At 51.3% G+C, this 20,630-nt stretch overlaps 2 protein-coding genes across 2 annotated transcripts; one reads left to right on the top strand and one right to left on the bottom strand.

The window, feature by feature from the left end:
* Positions 1–3,814: 3,814 nt before the first annotated feature.
* On the top strand, positions 3,815–9,679 carry SNX21 (sorting nexin family member 21). Its single transcript, XM_004370295.3, has 4 exons — positions 3,815–3,868; positions 4,104–4,362; positions 4,850–5,007; positions 8,769–9,679. The coding sequence occupies exons 2-4, from the start codon at positions 4,110–4,112 to the stop codon at positions 9,441–9,443; spliced, it is 1,086 nt and encodes a 361-aa protein (XP_004370352.1). The 5' UTR covers positions 3,815–3,868; positions 4,104–4,109; the 3' UTR covers positions 9,444–9,679.
* A 143-nt stretch (positions 9,680–9,822) lies between these two features.
* Positions 9,823–20,373, bottom strand: ACOT8 (acyl-CoA thioesterase 8). The gene is made up of 6 exons (XM_004370294.2): positions 20,238–20,373; positions 18,885–19,021; positions 15,284–15,509; positions 12,094–12,251; positions 11,380–11,574; positions 9,823–10,043 (listed from the first exon to the last, which is right to left on the bottom strand). The coding sequence occupies exons 1-6, from the start codon at positions 20,354–20,356 to the stop codon at positions 9,925–9,927; spliced, it is 954 nt and encodes a 317-aa protein (XP_004370351.1). The 5' UTR covers positions 20,357–20,373; the 3' UTR covers positions 9,823–9,924.
* Between the last annotated feature and the right edge of the window lie 257 nt (positions 20,374–20,630).

Here is a 20,630-nt window from a genome sequence, read left to right as displayed (position 1 = left end):
AGGGAAGGGGGCCTGGGCAGCAGGAAAAGCAGATGGACAGTGGCAACTGGGCTGCCCCCTTCCCCCTATATATAGACATTCCAAGGAACGTTGTTCGGAGCCAGGCCAGGCTAAATCAGGCCTCTCCCAGCCCGACAGAGGCCCAGGGGCGACACCTAGGGAACTTCAATTTGGACACAAAGGCTGGAACCACGGGTCCCTTTGGAAAAGAGGTCCTGGAACCCTCGGGGATCATTTGTTCATTGATTTCTCCTTTTGTTTACCCCGGGAAATCCCACCTAACAGTCCAATCTCACTTCCCTCGTTCTCCCCACCTCACCCGTCGCTATACTCTGGTAAAACTTAAATACTTAAGTCCTCCACCCTTTATAGCCTCCAGGCCTATGCACATGCTGTTTGTTTGGTTTTGGTTTTTTTGCTTTTTTTTGTCTTCTGCCAGGATCCCTCCTCCCCTAGCCCCAGGCCAGGCGAGTCCAGGGTGATCTCCAGTAGTTTTCTTAATCACAGCACGGAGCTTTGTTCTGCGCTCCACAGACCACAGACGGTTTCCTATTTCACATTTCATCCCCCAGGACCCAGCACTTGGCACTTACCTGTGCCGTGGAGTCGATTCTGACTCACAGCGTCCCTACAGGACAGAGTAGAATTGCCCCATAGGGTTTCCGAGACTGTAATCTTTACGGAAGCCGACTGCCACATCTTTCTCTTGTGGGGTGGCTGGTGGTTTTGAACCATGGACCTTTCGATTAGCAGTCAAGTGCATAACCACTTTGCCACCAGGGTTCCTTACTTGGCACTTAGTGAGTGTTCAGTAAATACTGTGTTCCATGTAAGAATAACTGAACTGAACGCATCTTGTTCAGTATAAGGCAGAACTTCCTAACAGTCACAGGTTGATTTAGGAAATAATACTGCAGTTATTATTCCCTCTTCTTGAGCATAGAGAATGTGACCTAGCTGGAGCTGGGCTCACAAGGACTCACAAGGACACATCAACTGGGCCCTGAGGTATAAAGAAAATAGCTAAGATAATCTTGGAAAATACCTTTTAGGGAAACTTTCACATAAAGCCGATCAAACACAACACAAAAGACTTTTCCGCGCTTGTCTTTTTCTATTAGCATTTAGTGAACAGAAATTTGTTGGACCAATGAAGACCCTCCTGACTCTCTTTACTGAAACTTGTACCAATGGTTGTTAAGAAAGACAATTCAAAATGTAGGATCACAGTTTCTAGCCAATCTGAGAAGGCTAAACTTTCAATGGTTTTGCCCATTTGCAATATTAATATATACTGATGATTCTGTAATGTTCTTTGGACTCGGGCAGACATGGCTGTGGCAGCATGCTTGTCCGTTTTCCCATTCTTGTCTACTCTGTAATATTCTTTGGACTTGGACAGAGATGGCTGTAGCAGCATGCTTATCTGTTTCCCACTCTTGGCTGTTCTGTGATGTTTCCTTGGACTTGGGCGGACATGGCTCTGGCAGCATGGTTGTCTGTTTCCCACGTTTGCCTTTTTGAGTAAATGTCGAAAACAACTTACTTTTTGTTTTAGTAAACTTTATGATGTTTTTACTCTACAACAAGATGAACGATAATGGGAATGGGCAGCCTCAGGAGGTAGTGAGCTCCCTGTCACTGGATGTTTGTAAGCAGGAGTTGGTGACAATCTCTCAGGGAGGCTGTAGGGAGATATCTGAACAGTCTAAGACTAGTGGAGAACACAATGCAGAACATCAGGAGAACTTCTGCTTCTGGCCCTATTTGTATGAACCAGTGTAATATGAAGGCCTTTCCTTCACTGAGCCTCAGACTTCCCGCCTGTAAAATGGAAGCAACAGACCAGATTTCTGACGGACCCTTCTGCTCTGACAGCCATGGTTCTAGGAACACCTGCGTTGTACCCAGGTCCCTGGGTGACACAAACGGTTTGTGCTCAGCTCCTATGGCGGTTCGAACCTACCCAGTGGTGATGCCTCAGAAGAAAGGCCTAGCGCTCTGCTTCCAGAAGATTACAATTAAGAAAGCACAGTTCTACTCTGAAGCACATGGGGTCGCTATCAGTAGGAATAGACTAGACAGCAATGGGTTTGGGTTTTTTCGTTTTTGTTTTTTATTGATACCCAGATTTATGACACATATACCAAAGTTCAGGTTAATATTCAGCCAATATTTGGTGAATGAGTATTGAATGAATGAATGAGATGTGTCTTTCTTGCCAAAACACCCTGCCTGTAAGCAGAAGGAAGAGGAGTTAGACCTTTGCTATTACATAGACTTGTGCTTAAATCCTAGCTCCCCTATTTCCTAGCTGTGGACCTTGGAGAAGTTAATTTGCCTCGATTTCTTCATCTTGAAAATGGACCGTTATTGTCCTGTAATAGCCTTCTCCCCAGGATGCTGTGAGGCTGATGTGTGACCATGTAAAGTGCTTACAACAAGACTTGGGACAGGGTGGAAGCTCCAGAGATGAGAGTTCCACCCAGGGGTGAGTTAACCAGGAAGCATGGTATGCACGGGCTTACCTGCGTTTATTTATTAATCTGTAGTGCACAGTTTCACAACCCCAGGGTACCTTGCTTATAGGGTAATCTGTCCGTGGCTCCACTCCTTCTGTTCGTTTGTTCATCTCTCCACCCCTCTTTCCTGTGCCACTCAAAAAGGGTAGGTGCAAAATAAATTATATATATATGTATATATAAAGGATAGGCACTACTCTCCGGCTTTACTTATTTAACTGTATAACTAGCAACATCCTCCCTGCAAGGGACTGATAGGCCTTCTGACAGGAAGCGTCCTTGAAGTCTTCTTGACCTACTGCTGCCCTCTGGATAAAACATAAAACCCTGCCCCAGAGGACGTGCGGAGATTACCGGCCTGCAGGGTGGGAAAGAACTGGCTGCAGAACCCAGGAGACCTGAGCTCCAATCCCCCATCCCCAGAATCTGGCAAGCTGTGTGACTTTGGTCAAGTAACTCTGCCGGCTGGATCTCAGTTTCCCCCATTTGCCTGCTTCCTAAGTGTGAAGCTCAAATGGGATTGTGAGAGCCTGTGAACCCTGTGGAAGCCATGATCATTATGTAACTGATGATTTTGTCAGCCCCTCTTTGTTGGCAGGTCCTGGACTGGGGTGGGTCCTTCCTTGAGCTGCAGTGAATAGCTGCAAAACTGATATCATTGTTCCTGTTTTAAGTAAGAGGAAACCTAGGAAATCGAGGTCACAGGCCAACCCAGGTCACGTGTCTTCTCCTGGCCTCAGTTTTCTCACTGGAGAAGGTGGCTTCCTAATGTCACATAGGAGCCCTGGTGGCACAGTTGTTACCAGCCCAGCTGCTAAGCGAAAGGTAAGCAGTTTGAATCCACCAGCTGCTCCTTGGAAACCCTATGAAGCAGTTCTACCCTGTCCTGTAGGGTTGCTATGAGTCGGAATCCACCGGACAGCAACGGGTATGGTTTAACTTCGCTTAATGACTTGGGAAAGTTCAAGAGCATCAGGTGGAAACTGGGGGTGGGGAGCAGGCAATATTGGAGTCGGCCTGGATCTTCGAGAGTGGTAAGAGGACTCGAAGGAGGGTGCGCGCACCTACGGATTGGGGACGATCCGCAGCAGGCGTGGAGTTCGCCCTGGCATGACCCCAAGTCTCTCCTGGAGCTGAAGGCCCGGGATTCCCGGGCGGCTCCAGGCAGCGGGCGGGGCCGGAGGCGGGGCAGCGGCAGGAAGAGGCCTGAGCCGCGCTCCGAGCGGCCTGGGCCTGGCGGAGGCCAGCGGAGCCCAGTGGCGCCCGGAGGCCTCGGCCAGCCGCAGGGGTACTGCACCGGGACCCCAGGCGAGGCGCGCTCCGGAGTGCACTGCGGGGCGCAGGAGGTAGAAGCGCGCAAGAGGGGAGAGAAATGTGGGAGGGGCAGGTCCCCTGAGGAAGAGCGCGGCTCTGCACGCGTGGGTCGGGAAGGCAGCGCGGCGGGAGTCTCAGGAGTCGCTGGACCCCCGGGGCGGGGCGGGGCCTCCGCGGCTCCTCCCCCTCCGGCCGGGCCCGCCCCCTCCTCCCGGCTGGCCGGGTCCTGCTCACCGGTCGAGACCGAGCACCGCGCGCTCCCCTCAGGGTGCCATGGCCTCCCGGCTCCTGCACCGGCTGCGGCACGCCCTGGCCGGCGACGGCCCTGGGGAGGTGGCGGCCGGGCCCGAGGCCGAGCAGTTCCCGGAGAGCTCGGAGCTGGAGGATGACGACGCCGAGGGCCTGTCCTCCCGCCTCAGCGGCACCCTCAGCTTCACCAGCGCCGAGGACGACGAGGACGAGGACGACGAGGAGGCCGGCCCCGACCCGCTGGCCCCCCGGGACGGGGCGTCGGAAGAAGACGCAGGTGAGTGTGGGGGGACGGGGCGGGACCCTGGGGCTCGATTAGGTCTCCATCCCAGCCGCGTTCCCGAGAGCATCAGGGGGCGCTCAGAGTTGATCCAGCTGAAACTCCCAACACTTCTTCAAGTGCCCCAGCCACCTCTTGGCTGTGTGACCTTCAGAGAGTCACAACACCTCTCTGAGCCAAGTCTTCCCCTGCATCAGATAGGGAAAATCGCCCCCATCTCGGGGCTGGTGCGGGCGTTAAACGAATAGGGCCTGGGATATAAATGGTAATGATGTGCTAGCGATGCTCTGGGATGGGAATATTTATTTAGCGCCTACCCTGTTCCAGACACTGTGTTTGGCACCCGGTTCCTCACTGGCCCTCAATTTCCATTTCTGTAAAATGGGGATAAAGCTTGCCTTACAGGTTGAGAGAATGAGTTCCTAGCACGTGGTCACATGCGCCTCGCCCTGGTGACGTGAACAGTACCTGTATGCTTCCGTAGAACCGAGCCCCCCGCCCGATGGGCCTCGGGGCAGTCAGCTCCTGACCCGGCAGCTGCAGGATTTCTGGAAGAAGTCCCGGAACACCCTAGTACCCCAGCGGCTGCTTTTCGAGGTGACCAGCGCCAACGTTGTCAAGGACCCACCCTCCAAGTACGTGGTGAGTGAGGGAGGGTCCAGGTCCTGGGCTGTGAGTCCAGAAGAATGGTGTGGCTAAGAGGGAGTTAGGGAAGGCTCTAATCTCTTGCAAGCGGGAGTGGGGGATGCAGTTAGAAATGGCTGTCCCATTTTACAGATGGGGAAACTAGGCCAGGAAGGGGCTGAAACTTGAGCAGATCCTCAAATGACTTAGCTTTTCTGAGGCTGACTAAAGTGGGGATAATGAACTTGCCTTCTAGGCTGGTTCTGGGACTGAGAGAACTGCAGTGTGTTAAAGGGTTTTGCAAATTGTTTCGGGGTACAGGGGGAAGGACATTATCTGGGTTAGACTTGCATTCTGAGTTGCACAGGCTCGTGGTTAAGGAAGTGGGCTTTGGAGCCGGAACAAGCTGAGTCAAATCCCACTTACTTGATCCCAGATCAGTCTCAGGCGTTTGGTCTTGGGAGAGTCGTGTGACCTTGTTGACCCTCAGTGTTCTCATCTGGGCTGTGGGAGTAATGACAACGGTATCTGCCTGAGAGGATTGTGTAGCAGGAATTAAAGGAGACAGTGCACAGAAAGCCCTTAGCGTTGTGCCTGCCTGTCATTCTGAAGTGCTCAATAAAATGGTAGCTATAAGGAGCTCTGGTGGTGCAGAGGTTAAGCACTCAGCAGCTAACTGAAAGGTCGGGGGATCGAACCCACCAGCCACTCCATGGGAGAAAGATGTGGCAGTCTGCTTCCATAAAGATTACAGCCTTGGAAACTCTGTGGGATCGTTCTACTCTGTCCTATAGGGTTGCTATGAGTTGGAACTGCGGCAATGGGTTTTGTTTTTTTATGTTGTTATTGTTTACTTTGGGTTGAAAATGGCTGGCATCTAGGGCCTCCTGTGGCCTCCTTCCAACCCAGGTGAATCAATTCTCAAGCACCCACCCTGTACAGTATAATCTTGTCCTAAGGGCTAGACTTAAGGAGCCAGTAGTGGGTTGGGGTGAAGAGTAACATGGTGGAGAGGACTTGAGTCCCCATTTTCCTCACTGTGGAGAGGAGGGACTGGCATGAAGAATGAGGTCTGCCAGGCTGTGCTCCCTGCCAGGCCTGAAACCCAGCCTGGCCTGGCCAGTCCTGGCGGCGGTGGTGCCCTGCCTCTCGCATCCCTCTTCACCACCCTCTTCTGCCTCTGACTCAGCAGGAAGGAGGCCTGGAGCTCTGTCCCACATCTGGGCCTCTCCACCCCTCTCTGCTGCTGTTAGTGAACAGGGCCACGCCCATGGGGACACTCCTCCAATTTGAGCAGGGGTTGACTGTGATGCTCAGGTCTTGAGTGGCAAAGGTCTCAGAGCTCTGGGGTGGATGAGGGGTCATGCACTGGAAGGGGACACCAAGAATCAGTCACCTAGGAGCAGCACAGAGGCAGGGAGGAATGGGGGTGACTTGGAATGGGAAGGGAATGACAGGATAGAGCAGGATGGCCAAGTATGCCCTGGCCCATGTCTGGGGAAGCAAGTCACCTCCTCTGTCCGGTGGGGACCCCTGATCCCCATCTAACTTCTGGGGGTTAAGAGCACAGGCTTTGTAATCAGACCTACCTGGGTTTGAATCCCAGGTGGCCACTAATCAGCTGTGTGCCTCAAGCAAGTCTTTGAGCCCTTTGCCCCCTCTGAGCCCGTTTCCTCAGCTGCCTACCAGATAAGGACACCTTCCTTGCAGTGCTGTTGTGATGATTAAATAATGCTGTAAATGCTCAGCACGCAGCACAGGGTGAGTGCTCAGTCCATGGAGCTACTGTCATGATTTCCTGTCTCGGTGGGAGGTTACAAGGATCAGATGAGATAATGGATGTAAAAAAATTTTTTGCAAAAAAATTAAGAATAAAAATAAAAACTTCATGAACATAAGGATTATAGGCCAGTGCTTCCTGAAGCGTGTTCTGCAAAATTAAATAGTTCCCTGAAATATTAATAACTGTTCAAGAAAGGGTTTTGCAGTCAATATGTTTCGGGAATGCAGATTTGAATGAGAATAAAATAGGTTTCTTCATTGTGAGATTTTCGAATCCTTTGTATTAACATACTTAATAAAGTAGAGGGTCAGCAAAGAGAGGAAGACCCTCAGTGAGATGGATTGACACAGTGGCTCCAACAATGGGCTCAGACATAGCAACGATTGTGAGGATGGCGCAGGACTGGACAGTGTTTCATTCTGTCGTACGTAGGGTTGCTCTGAGTCGGAGCTTACTCAGTGGCACCTAACAACACCGAGAATCTTCAAGAGGAATAGAGCAGGCAAACCTAAGTGACCAGGAGTGGCTATAACCCTGGGAGTTCTACAGAACAAACTGTAGAGAAAAAGGTGGGTGTTACTTGTATGGAGTCCCTGGGTGGCGCAAACGGTCAAGCACTAGCCTACTAAACCAGAAGGTTGGTGGTTTGAATGCACCCAGAGGTGCCTCGGAAGAAAGACCTGGTGATCTACATCCAAAAGATCACAGCCGTAGAAAACCCTATGGAGCGCAGTTCTACTCTGACACACATGGGGTTGCCAAGAGTTGGAATTAACTCAATGGCAACTTTTTTTTTTTTTTTTTTGGGGGGGGGTGGTTTGGTGTTAGTATGCCTTTAACACCTAACACTTGTTAATCCCTCTTTTAAACCTGTTGGCTCAGCATTACTATGGATTAAGCCATACTCAGGTTCTCAGACCTGAGGGGAAGCTCAGCGGTCATTTGTTCAGTGTTTCCCAAAGCCTCAGTCATTCCAGTACCACCTTCCCAGTTCTTGTCCTGTCTGAATACCACTTGTACCATTATTTGCTTCATATTTTCTTTAAATGAACTTGCTGTTTTTTTTTTCCTTAAATAAGTTTTATTTTAAAAGACAACTTTACTGTGCTGTACGGGTGGAAACCCTCACTTGCCATAAATAGAAGCTAGCCATCAAAATAAAGGCAGTGAAAATGAAGCCGTGTCCGTCTATCCTACCGAGATGCTGCTGTTGCCTGCAGGGGGCCGTGACCTCAGATTAGCTTTCAGGCTCTTTTCTAAAATTGGAGGTGAGACGTGTTGGGGGCGTGCTTAAAAAAAAAAAAAAAGCACCAAGCAGAGAGCTTCTCAATTTATCGTCAGAAAGATTAAGAGCGGATTAAAGGGGAACCACCTTCTATCTGTGACTCACCGTTATTTACTCTGGTACATAAAAACCCGCTACTACACTTGTACACGTCAAGTCAACACTGACCTGGTCCGACACTTCCACATCCTAGATGGGGACTGTCTTGCCTGAGGTCACATGGTGGGACAAGCTGACCTGAGGTTTGGAACAAGTCCAGTGTCCTTGGCCCAGTGTTGGGGCTATCTGAAGACTTGCCCTCTGGGCCTGGTTTGGAATAACCTGGCCCAGGTGGAGGCTCTGTGTCTGGAGAGGAACAAAGCTCCAGGCTGGTCCTAAAGGTTGGCTCAGAGGCCCCGATATCAGCCTGGGTTTCTGAGGAGCTGTTGGAAGAGCCAGCAGCCCTACAGGGAAGGGGTGCTCCCTAGAAGGGGCGAAAAGGGGCAGCAGCCCCAGGTGCTGAAACTCATCTCTGTCTTTCTCTCTCTCTGCTGCCATGGGCCTGGGTCATTTCAGATGAGCCTCAGGTAAGATGGCTGGGGTTCCCCAGCCACTGCCCCAGCAGCTCCCTCCTTCCTAGGCCCAGTCCTAGGGCTGAAGGGGAGAAGTGCGGGGGTGGGGAGGAAAGGGGCCCATGGATGCCTTGCACTTACCCTAACACTCCCTCCGCAGCTCTACACCCTCACCGTGATGGGCCCAGGGCCTCCAGACCGCCAGCCAGCCCAGATCTCCCGCCGCTACTCGGACTTTGAGCAGCTGCACCGAAGCCTGCAGCGGCAGTTTCGGGGCCCCATGGCTGCCATCTCCTTCCCCCGGAAGCGCCTGCGCCGGAACTTTACTGCAGAGACCATTGCCCGCCGCAGCCGGGCTTTCGAGCAGTTTCTGGGCCACCTGCAGGCAGTGCCCGAGCTGCGCCATGCCCCGGACCTGCAAGACTTCTTCCTGCTGCCTGAGCTGCGGCGGGCACAGAGCCTCACTTGCACTGGACTCTATCGTGAGGCTCTGGTGCTCTGGGCCAATGCCTGGCAGCTGCAGACCCAGCTGGGCACCCCCTTGGGCCCAGACCGCCCCCTGCTGACCCTGGCCGGACTGGCTGTGTGCCACCAGGAGCTGGAGGATCCCGGGGAGGCCCGGGCCTGCTGCGAGAGGGCCCTGCAGCTGCTAGGGGACAAGAGACCCCACCCTTTCCTAGCTCCCTTCCTGGAGGCCCATGTCCGGCTCTCCTGGCGCCTGGGCCTGGACAAACGCCAATCAGAGGCCTGGCTCCAGGCCCTGCAGGAGGCAGGCCTTACCCCTAAGCCACCCCCCAGTCTCAAAGAGCTGCTTATCAAGGAGGTGCTGGACTAACCCTTGCCTAGTCCACTGTGGGAAGGGGCTGCCCCAGGATAGGAGGGCCTGATGAGGACATGGGCCACAGCTGGGAGGCTGCAGGGGCGCTGGGAACCCCTAGAAGTTTCACAAAGAGAATGCAGCAGACCAAGGAACTTTGCTTCTTCTGTTCTGCTGGGCTCAGGATGAGCTTTGGCTGGAGTTGCCCTGGGATGGTGCAGGGAGGAAGTCTGATGCAGCCTCTCCAACACATAGGGGTCAATGTTCCCTTTTCCAAGGGCCTCCAAGCCAGTGAGGCCAGGGACTCTGACCTTGAAGTCGAAGGTGGAAGGAGGGTTGTGGTTCCGGCCCAGGGAAATTAAAGGCCAGCCGCTCCAGTGGTACCAGTCTCTTTATTGGATGCGTGCAGCAGAAGGCCCAGCCTTCTTCTGTAACTCTTGCTTCAGGAGTAGGGGTGGAAGGAAGTCCTTGAAGCCCCAGGTCAAGCTGGTACCTCTGGCTAGAGCTTGCTCTCTGACTTCTGGGGCTTCACTCGGATCACACCCTCCTGGACACAGGTCACAGCCAGGACCCCATCCCGACGCCATAGCCGCCCGTGGACCAGTCCCCGGGAGCCACCTGTGGGCGAGGGGAAGGGTGAGAATGGCCTTCTCTCTCCCTAAGCACAGCCAAGCGCACGTATTGAAAAGGATTCGGCTCGAGCAGGGTCACCACATGCAAGGGCTCCCTTCACAAGCCTATTACGGTCAGTCACTGGAGGTGCCCCTCCCATGGGAACCCTACTTGACAGTCTATAAGCACTTTCACATTATCTGCTGGCTTCTTCAGAAGGATCGTGGAGGGGGTCAGAGAACAAACTCTCAGTGGCCTGGCCAAGCGGATTCACCCACTTCTGATCACTTGTGTTAAGAAGAAGTTGCCTTTATAACCTCAAACCAGGTCCCCTAGGCTGGTAATTCATGAAAGCCTTCACCGCCAAGGGGAAGAAGAGGCCCAGGGCAGAGGACCTGGGCCCATGAAGTCGTGGGGATCCTCCCTTGCTGGCCTTGGGCCTGAGTTTGATGTTTATGAAGGTAACTGCTGGCCTCCCTTACACATAGCTTAGTTCAGTCCTCACAATAGCTAAGTGAAGCAGGCATTTGTTGTCCCATTCCAGACAGTGACACCAAAGTCACTGGGACTTGGGAACTGGGCCCTGAGGAGCAGGGCCAAACCTGAACCTAAGTGTCCTGATGGCAAGGCTGTTGATCCGTATTTTGATGCTCTTGATACTTGAGCAGCCCTTTCCTGAGTGTATCCTTAAGTCCTATCCCTGTTTTACAAAGCAAGGCTTTTCTTCATTTGAAGCGTACCTCCTTGGAACAGAACCCAGGGTTCTGAGACTAGACATTAAGGAAGGAGTCTGGGTTTCTCCTCCTCACATACAAGAATTGTCCAAGTAGTGGAGCCCTTAGGGACCGGTGAATCCCTGACCCACGACCAGCTTAATTGGCAGCATTACTCAGAGCTTTTGAAAAATGCAATTTTCTGGACCTTATCCAAGACATGCTAAGTCAGAACCAACCGAGGGAGTGGAATCTGAGAATCTGTTTTGAAAAAGCTCCCCCAAGTGGCAGTCTGATGAGCCACCACTGCTCTAATGCAACCCCCATTTGCTCAGATGGGGAAACTGAGGCTCAGTGAGGTGTTGGGACTTGCCCAAGATCACACAGAGACTCTGGAATGATTTTGGGACTAGAACTGCATCTCTGTGAATCATATTCCCTTGATCTTCCAGCACGTTAGAGAAGGTATACCATCCTCGAGCCTCACTGTCATTCTGAAGGATGCCAAAGCCCAGGACAGGGCAGGAGAGGAAGTGACCCGTGCAGTGCCCCACAGGAAGGGGGACAGCATCGCCTGAGAAACTAGGCTCCCTGCCACCCCAGGGTCGGTGCCGTGGCCCCACACTCACCAGCCCAGGGGCTTTCGCACTCGTACAGCATCCAGTGGTCCGCTTGGAAGGGGGTGTGGAACCACATGGAGTGGTCCAAGGAGGTCACGGAGAGTACCTCATGCTGCCACTGGTCGGGCAGCAGTGCCGTGCCCAGGAAGGCATAGTCCGAGATATAGGCAGCCACGCAGCAGTGCATCTTCATGTCGCCCTCCCCTGCAACAGGTCCCAGCTCCATCAGCCCTGGGCTCCTGGGCTTTACAGCTCAGGGCTTGCAGGGGGTTGGGAGAAAGGGGCTGCCATGCACAGATGTGCAGACCTCACAGCAAGAGGGCACCTGGCCCAAGGTGGATGTGTGGCAGGACATAAGGGGGGAGATAAGCAAGGACAGGTGCAGTCTTCACTCACCAGTCTCCCACCCGGGCCCCAGAAGGGGTACCTTTTTCTAGTTTGCACAAAGGCACCTTATGGTTAGCAGTAGACCTGGAGAACCTCAGCGAGGCACCCTGCCTTCCCCAGAAAGGGCCTACGTTGGGAATGTAGTCACATCCCCATTCTCCGGGACAGTGCAAAGGGCCAAGAGCCCTGGTGAGAAACTGGGCCAACTTCCCTATCACGCAGATAAGGACACCATCCCAGACAGGGAAAGTACCAGGACCAAAGTCACAAAAGGTAATGAGTTGCAGGCCTAGACCCCTGGAGAGTTTTTTCCTCCAGTCCACAGGGTCCTCTTACCAATATAGCCCTGGGCTCGCACCCAGAACATCTGTTTGGGCTCCTGGCGCTGCAGCTGGCTCAAGGTGGGTGGGTTTATGACCTTGATCTCAATGGGCACCTCCTGGGCAGCAGTTCGGTTCAGCCCCACTTGGTACTTCTTGTAGAGGTTAGGATCCCTGAAAGTAAAAAGGAGAGTGGGGGAGCCGAAGGAGAGGGGAGCCTCTCATCTCAGCTGCCTCTTCTGACCATCTTCTTCCTCCACAGGACTCCTGCCTTGTCCCCTCTGCTTGTGGCAGGCACAATAGTAGTTTTTGAATTCCTTCTTTGCCACTTATAAGCCATGTGGTCTTGTGCAAGTTAGTGATCTCTCTGAGCCTATTTTCTCACCTGCAAAATGTGGATAATCATAGTAACCCGGCTCATGACCAACCACACGGTGAAGACGACACATCACAGCAGTGAGATGCACCCTTGAGAGGCACGATTCTATTCTAAACTTTTCACATTCACTCATTCCTCCCAATAACCCTGTGAGATAGGCACCGTCATCGCCCCCGTTTGATAAATGAAATAAGCAAAGAGAGGCCACACAGCTTGCTCAGAAAGTGGAAGGGGCAGCATTTGGACCCAGGCAGTCTGGCCCCATAGTTCATACTCAACCATGGGAGTGTTCTACACATTCAGGAAACAGGCCGCCCAACTTGGCCTGAGTTACTTAACACTAAGCAGCTGGGAAGACTGTCTCTTCCAGAGAAGGGGCCCATTTCCCAGGAAGGCTTCACCACAGTTACAACCACCCCCAGTGCTCCTCAGGGTGTGGCCATTTTCATCTCTATCCTCATGAATGCTATCCGATAGAACTTTCTGTGGTGATGGAATGGTCTATATCTGCACTGTCCCCTACGGTAGCCACTAGCACATGGTGGCTATTGAGCTTTTGAAATGTGGCTAGTACAGCTGACAAACTGAATTTTTACTTCTTTTACTGTTAATTAATATAGCCACATGTGGCTAGTGGCTACCTAACTGGACAGCACAGCTCCAGACTCAGAACCCCTTAAGAACAACGTCTTCATTTCATTTCAGCAAACATTTGTTGAGCGCTGACTGCATATCAGGCCCCCTGCTTAATCCTCTCTGTCAGTAGTGGTATAACTACAATTTACTGAGGGGGTACTAAGTGCCTTATTTCCCTTACCTCATTTAATCCTCACAGCAGCCTTGTGAGGTGGGAATTATTATCAGCACCATTTTGTAACTGAGGGCATGGGCTCAGAGAGGGAAAGCAACTTGCCCAAGCTCACACAGTAAGTAGGGACACAGTCTAGATTTGAAGACAGGCCTTTTGGGCTCCCAAACCCACATCCATGCCATCTAACCTGCTGCCTCCCCAGTACCCAGCACAAGTCAGAGGAGCTGTCCTTGTGATTCAGCTGTGAAGCAGGCAGCGCAGAAGTGACCACTCCCATTTCTTAGAAACTAGGGCCAGAGAGGCTGGGGAGCTGGGCAAGTCCACAGCAGGTGAGCACTAACTCAGCCCCAGCCAGAAAACACCGTCTGTCCTGAGTGTGGACCCGGCACTCTTTCTCCTGCACCAGCATTTTTCAAATGTTACAGGCTGTGATTCAAGTGAGAAATACATTTTACCGGGTGATACTGGAAATATTTAATACCCAGTAAGGCAAAGGCAAGGGGCCCTGGTAGTGCAGTGGTTAAAGAGCTTGGCTGCTAACCAAAAGGTCAGCAGTTTGAATCCACCAGCCACTGCGGGGCAGAAAGATGCGGCAATCTACTTCCGTAAAGATACAGCCTTGGAAACCCTATGGGGCAGTTCTACTCTGTCCTATAAGGTCACTGTGATGGTTAGGATTGTGTGTCAACCTGGCTGGGCCATGATTCTCAGTGTTTATATATGATCTTTCCCATGATGGAATCTGCTGTGAGTAGCCAATCAGCTGAAAGGGAGTTTCCTTGGGGGTGTGGCCTGCACCTGAATATAAGCAGACATTCTGGCTTTTTGCTCACTCTAGATCCTGCAGCTGCCTCCCGTTTGTCTGGTCTCTGGTTCTTGAGACTTGAGCTATCAGCTTATCTGCTGATCTTGGGATTCGTTGATCTTCATAGCCTGTGAGTGGAAGCCCTGCTCTCCAACCTGCCAAATCTTGGGTTTGACAGCCCCTGCGGCTAAGTGAATCAGGAGAAGCCTTGCAGTCTTGCCTGCCAATCTTGAGATTCATCAGTCTTCACAGCCTGTGAACAGAAGTACTGCTCTCCAACCTACTGATATGGGTTCACCAGCCCCTGTGGCTACATGAATCTGGAGAAACCTCTATCCTGATCCACAGACTTGGGACGTTCCAGCCTCTACAATCTCATGAGCCGTTTCCTTGATATAAATCTCTCTATATATACTTATACTCTTTACTGGTTTTGCTTCTCTAGAGAACCCAGCCTAAGATAGTCACTATCAGTCAGAATTGACTCGAGGGCCAATGGGTTTGTTTTTTGGTCACTATTGCCTAAAGCAATGAGCGCTGGTGGTATAATAGTTAATCACTTGGCTGAGAACCATAAGCCTGGCGGTTCAAACCCACCAACAGCTCAGCAGGAGAAAGATGTGGCAATCTGCCTCCATAAAGATTACAACCTCCGAAACCCTCTGGAGCAGTTCTACTCTGTCCTGTAGGGTCACTATGAGTCAGAACCTACTTGAGGCAATGGATTTTGGTTTGGAAGGCAAAAGCAGTGACCAATCAGAGCAAATCTGGGCCATAGCTCTGCAGCAGGGTTCTAGAGGACTCCCACCCCTGCCAGGCATTAACTTCTAAGCTGCTGGATCATGGGTGACTGGGAGAAAGGAGAGGGGATCGTTCATTGGCCTGAGGAAGTGACTATTTACCAAATGGTTACAGAAGTATTTCAATATTTTAACAACCAGTAAAGCTGTAACAGTGCCTACATGGACTGACTATAAACCCTGCATTTTACATCATGACCCAATACACACACACTCCCGAAACACACACAACTCAAACTAAAGTTTCACAAAAGGATTCTTACCCTTCCTACATACAATATACTCCAATATCTTCTTTTCTAGTCCATATTTCTAAAATACGGGTCAAGACCCATGAAATGATCTCATGACCCACTAATGGGTGAGAACCACCATTTGAAAGCACCGCCCAGGAGTCTCCAGGCCTCTCACCTTAAGTACTGGTCAATGGGGGTCCTGTGGTCAAACAGCTCCTCCGGCGGGGGCACAGCTGGCATGGAGAACTGGTGCTGCAGGGGGCTGGGCTGGATCTGCTGGAAGGAGGCCTGTAAGATGAAGATGGGCCTGCCGTGTTGCACGGCCTTCACGGAGCGGACCGAGAAGCTCGCCCCTGTTCGTGTCCGCTCCACCTGGTACAGCACTGGCACCTTTGGGTCCCCTGCAGTGGGCACAAGGGGCACAGTGAGCCCCACAGGCTCTGCAGTCGGCACAAAGGCCAGGTGGGCACCTCTGCCACTGGTCCTCCATTCCTTTCTTGTTTGGTAGCTACTGACTGAGACCAGGTACTGGGGATAGAAAGAGAGCACCAGGCCCTATCATCAAGATGCTCCCAGGGCAGGTGGATCACTTCCTGTCAACAACACAGAATACCTGGACACGGCCAGATTTCCTGCATTCAAACCCTGGCTCTGCCACTCACCAGCTGTGTGACCTTGGAAAAGTCACTTAACCTCTCTGAGCAGTTCACTCATCAGTAAAATGGGGACCCTCATAGTGCTCAGACCTCACAGGATTTTTATGAGAATTAAATGAGCTCATAGCTATAAAGTGTTTAGAATAATATCTGGCACATAGTAAGTGCTCTGTAAGTGTTTGTTAAATAAAATAAATACTCTCAGTCCTTGTCTTGTTCTGTCTGTGACTGAGATCATGTCATGAGTCCAGAAACATTTCTTTAGATCAGGGGTCAGCAAACTATGGCCCGGGGGCCAAATCTAGTCTGCCACCTGTTTTGGTAAAGTTTCTTTGGAACACAGCTGCAATCATTCGTTTGCATATTGTCTATGGCTGTTTTCGTGAGCTACACAGCAGAGTTGAGGCATCACAACAGACCCACAAAGCCTAAAATATTTACTACCTGGTCCTTTACAGGAAAAGTTTGCCGACTCCTGCTCTAGATTTTCCAAGCTCTAAACCTGTAGCATGCTACATTCCTGTACTACATTCTTTTACCTCCCTAAAAAAAATACTTTTTCTGCCCTGGGCTTTTAGAGTTGATCATATAAATGGGAAAGGATTACCCTCCCCCAGCATCTTTTATAAAAATATATGTATGTATCATTTGAAACATCTTCATTGGTTATATTTGAGGTATGTGCTGGAGGGTCGCATCACAAACTGATGAGAGCCTCCCGTTTTGCCTTGCTGTCAGGGAGTCGAGAACTAAATTCTGTGAGAAACTGAAACAATGTGCCTTAGCCAGTTTTCCGGTAAAGTCAATTTCCCCAAGCTCCCTGTTACTACACGTATGCTGTCCTTTGACCTTTATTTTCATAGTCCTTTGACAGCTTCAGTTATCTTAAGCTGTCTTGCAGCCTTTCCAGAAAGAGTTAAGGGACAAATAATTGGTGATTAATTAACAAATAACTGGTGATTAATTTTGAAATGGTAGCAAGGAAGAAGATCCTTCCCCCAGAACCTGAGACAGGCACTGTGATGGTTAATGTTATGTATCAACCTGGCTAGCCATGATTGTAATTATCCTCCATTTTCTGGTCTGATGTAATTATCCTCCACTTTATGGACTGTAAATCCTAACCTCTATATGTTAATGGGTCAGGATTAGTGTAGGGTGTATCATGAGTCACACCCTTACAAGAGGGTATGACCCAAGTCACACCCTTACCAAGTCATACCCTTACTCAAGTATCTGATGTGAGGGGAGTTTCCTCAGGGGTGTGACCTGCATCCAATATACATGGATGCCTGGCAAAGCTCTCTCTTGCTCTAGATCCTGCATGCAGCTCATCATCATCTGACCTCCAGTTCTTGGGACTTAAGCCAGCAGCCTGCCATCTGACCTGCTGACTTTGGGATTCGCCAGCTTCCGCAGCCACATGGGCCAGCAGCCTGCCATCTGACCTGCCAATTTTGGGTTCATCAGCCCCTGCAACCACGTGAGTCAGGAGAAGCCTCCAGCCCAACGCCTGACCCATGGATTTGGGACTTGCTAGCCTCCACAACCACGTGAGCCATTTCCTTGAGATAAATCTCTCTCTCTCTAGATATATACGCTTCACTGGTTTTGCTTCTCTAGAGAACCCAGCCTAAGACAGGCACCCTGACAGCTCTCTGCTGGTTTGAAATTATCTTCACGAGTGAAAAGGGAAAGGAGCAGAAGGAGAAAAGAGTGTGGAGCTGGAGGCACACAAACCCAGGTTCAAATTGTGGGTGGTTCTGCCTCCCTGAGCAGCTGTAGGAGCTGGTTATAAACGTCTTCAGGTTCCCGTTTCCTTGTACATAGGATGATGACAGGAATTCCCACCCTCATGTTTACCTACCAGGACTGAGCAAGATAATGTCCGTGACTGTGCTCTGTGCCACACAAATACTAATTATTCCCATAAGTTCATCATCAAAAAAAATTAGTGTTATCATTTATGGCAAACCTGCAACATGCCAGGAACTGCACTAGAGGCTTTCACTGCAAAGACGTATAATTCCTTCATCACAGGATGAAGAAGCAGATTCAGAGGGATCAAGTAATGCCCCCACCTCCACAAGACAAAACAAAACAGCCAGTTTTCTCACTAAACTAGGAGGATTACAACATCAAAAGGCCAGCGTCCGGGGAGCTTACAGCCAAACTGAAGAAATAAAGTGCATATTTGCTCCCAACTAGCATAAAAGTAAGAACTGGGCTGGTGAGTAGCAATGATGATGATAAGAGTCAGGGAGCACAGGCAATAAAGGGATGGGGAGTGGAGGGCATGGTAATAAAGTATGAAAAAGTAGATTTATTATTATAACTATTTTTTATTTGTAAAATGAAAGAAAAACGTCACTATTGTTTTCTGAATACAAATCACAGAATGTAAAGTTAAACAAAATCTTCCCAGCTGGTTTGACTCTGAAGAAGACAATGACTCTAAAATTGAGGGCATCCGCCTTAGGGCTCAGGGAGAGGAAGGGAAACCAAGTGAGATTTTTGTTTTCTCAAAAGAGAGTATGGGTTTTAAAAGACTGCCCCTTGCTCCTCCTTGACCTGATCCCTGAGCCATAAGCAACTATAGAGATCATCCAACTAAAAGCCCCCTAGTCCAACCCTTCCTCTCCTCCACCCTACCTCCACTCTACAGAGGGGACAAACCAAGCCTCAGGGAGGGGAGGTAATCTGCTCAGTGTCACAAGTTATCGGCAAGGCTGAAGCTAGAAGTAAGACTTCCTGATTCCCAGGCTGGTGCTCTTTTCTCCATGCCAGGCAGCTGTACCCCCACCCCCTAGCAGAGGTTACTGAAGATCTGAGGATCTAGCACACTACTCGCACCAACAGGGAGCAACTAAGCAACAGGTCTTGCTTAGTTAGGGGCCAGAGAACAAGTTAACAGTGAGTTTCAGCAACTGTAAAGTCCAAGGCTCTTTGGTGGCCCCAGGCCTTGTTCCTCTCTTGGCTGCCCTGAGACTGGAATTCTCTCTCTGTCTCCATTCTTCTCTTCCCCCTCTTCCCCTTTCTCCTCAGTCAGCCCTCCAAGGCCAGGAGGAAATGGCTGCTGGGTCCCCAGTACTGGGTAGGGGCAAGGAGGAGGTGGTTTACCTGCCCGGACAAAGTAGCAGTGCAGGGAGTGTACGTGGAAGTCTTCAGTCACAGACTTGGCTGCAGCTACCAGGGCCTGACCCACGATCTGGCCCCCAAACAGACGCTGGGTGATGGGTACCCAGTAATGCCTTCCTCTGTGGGAAGAGGGGGAAAGTGGAAGAGACTTGGGTAGGGGGCCGAGTCCTACGGATCTCAACGAGTCTCTAGCACAGGACCTCTTAGCCTTACTGGGGTTTGGGATCCCTCTGAGAAACTGGTGAAAGCCATGGACCCTCTCCCAGGCAAATATCCTTACACATTACTCTGCATACAACTTCATGGCCTTCATGACCACCCAAAGCCCTTCTGTGGATTCAGTTAAGGATAACAATCCAACTCACTTATTTCACACTAAGAGAATGGTGATCAGAGGTCAAGTGACTTGAGCAAAGGCACAAAGCTTAAACATTGCAAATCCTGGACAGTTCTGGAGTCTTCTGATCCCAAGTCCAGTGTTTCTTCTATTTCCCATGCCAGGGTAAGGCCGAAGCCTCTCAAGGCCTTGGGCGGACTAAGGTGAACCCCAAGGGCTGAGCTGGAGGTGGACTGCCTTAAGGCCTGCCCCCTATATTCCTCAAACACAACAGCCCAGTTCTTCCTAGAACCGGATTCAGAGCTGGAAGTGTACAGATGAGGAAACTGCCCCCCACCCCCAAGAGAAAAAACTTACCTGGCATGTGAGCCCCAGCCCCAATTTAGCATTTTCCTTAGCAATGTATTGCAAATAACCCTCCAGGAAGTTATATGCAAGTCGTTAAGTGAAGGGGAAGGGAAGTTAAAGCCAAAGATACCTTCCAATAAAGCCAGTAGGAGTTTTGGAGGCCAAAGCAGTCAAGAGCTTAAGTGACGCTCAACAGGCTCAGACTCTGGATGAGCAATGAGCTACCAGACCCCACCAAGTAGTGGTGAAGGAGTATGTAAGAGGAAAAGGATGGTAAAGATGCAAGAAGCTGCGAATCAAGGGACTTAAATTTTAAACCAGATCTGCTGTGTGCCCTTGGGCAAATCACTGCTCTCTCTGGGCTGACTCTCCCAGGGACCCCAAGGGCAGACTGCCGTATCTCAGGTCACCACTTTATTTGCCCAGATCGCAAGGATCTCCTAGGGATGGAGCTGCGCAGTCCCGGCACGGAATGGGAGGGAGGAAGCCGGGGCAGTGTGGTCAGGGCTGTGAGGGACAAGCCCTCTCTCGGTCGCAGCAGAGCCTGCAGCCCGCGCAGAGCCCACCCTCGTTCCGAAGCTGGGGGACAATGAGTGGCAGCGGTCGAGATCTGTCCAAATGGGGGTCGCGGGCCAGGTGCTGCAGGCTACCTGAAGAGATCCTCGTCCAACGGCTCAAGGTTGAGCACGCTGGTGACCAGGACGCTGCGGAGGTCCCCGGGGGGATCGTCGCCTTCCTGCCTGTCCTCCAGAGCCTGCGGGGACGACATCTTAATCAATGCCTGCAAGCCCTGGTCACTGCGCTGGGCGGGACAGCGGAGACCTACTCAGAGCCCGCAGCTTCCGGCAAATTGCTCTAGTAACCGGAAGTCCCCTGCGGGGCCGTGAGAAGGAGGAATTCTGGCTATGATTGGTTGGCGTTCCTGTCTGTCTTCTGGTGGGCGAGGCTGGATTTCTCTAACGATTGGAGGAAATGAGCGCCAGTCTGGGAGCCCCGTGTGTGATTGGATGTGATAGTGAGGGGGCGGAGCCTCGGGACTGAAT

The sequence above is a fragment of the Trichechus manatus genome, unplaced genomic scaffold (genome assembly GCF_000243295.1).
Source record: "Trichechus manatus latirostris isolate Lorelei unplaced genomic scaffold, TriManLat1.0 scaffold00008, whole genome shotgun sequence".
Lineage (NCBI taxonomy): Eukaryota > Metazoa > Chordata > Mammalia > Sirenia > Trichechidae > Trichechus > Trichechus manatus.
The sequence above is the reverse complement of the archived record's forward strand: the minus strand, read 5'-3'. Positions and strand labels throughout refer to the sequence as shown.

Bases quoted from the DNA above. Each gene is read 5' to 3' on its own strand.
- SNX21 (XM_004370295.3), top strand. From the start codon at position 4,110: ATGGCCTCCCGGCTCCTGCACCGGCTGCGGCACGCCCTGGCCGGCGAC. The intron at 4,363-4,849 runs GTGAGTGTGGGG...ATGCTTCCGTAG, and splicing joins GGCGTCGGAAGAAGACGCAG to AACCGAGCCCCCCGCCCGAT. The intron at 5,008-8,768 runs GTGAGTGAGGGA...CTCCCTCCGCAG, and splicing joins ACCCACCCTCCAAGTACGTG to CTCTACACCCTCACCGTGAT.
- ACOT8 (XM_004370294.2), bottom strand. From the start codon at position 20,356: ATGTCGTCCCCGCAGGCTCTGGAGGACAGGCAGGAAGGCGACGATCCC. The intron at 19,022-20,237 runs GTAGCCTGCAGC...CTCTTCCCACAG, and splicing joins TTGGACGAGGATCTCTTCAG to AGGAAGGCATTACTGGGTAC. The intron at 15,510-18,884 runs GTAAACCACCTC...TGCCCACTGCAG, and splicing joins CTGCTACTTTGTCCGGGCAG to GGGACCCAAAGGTGCCAGTG.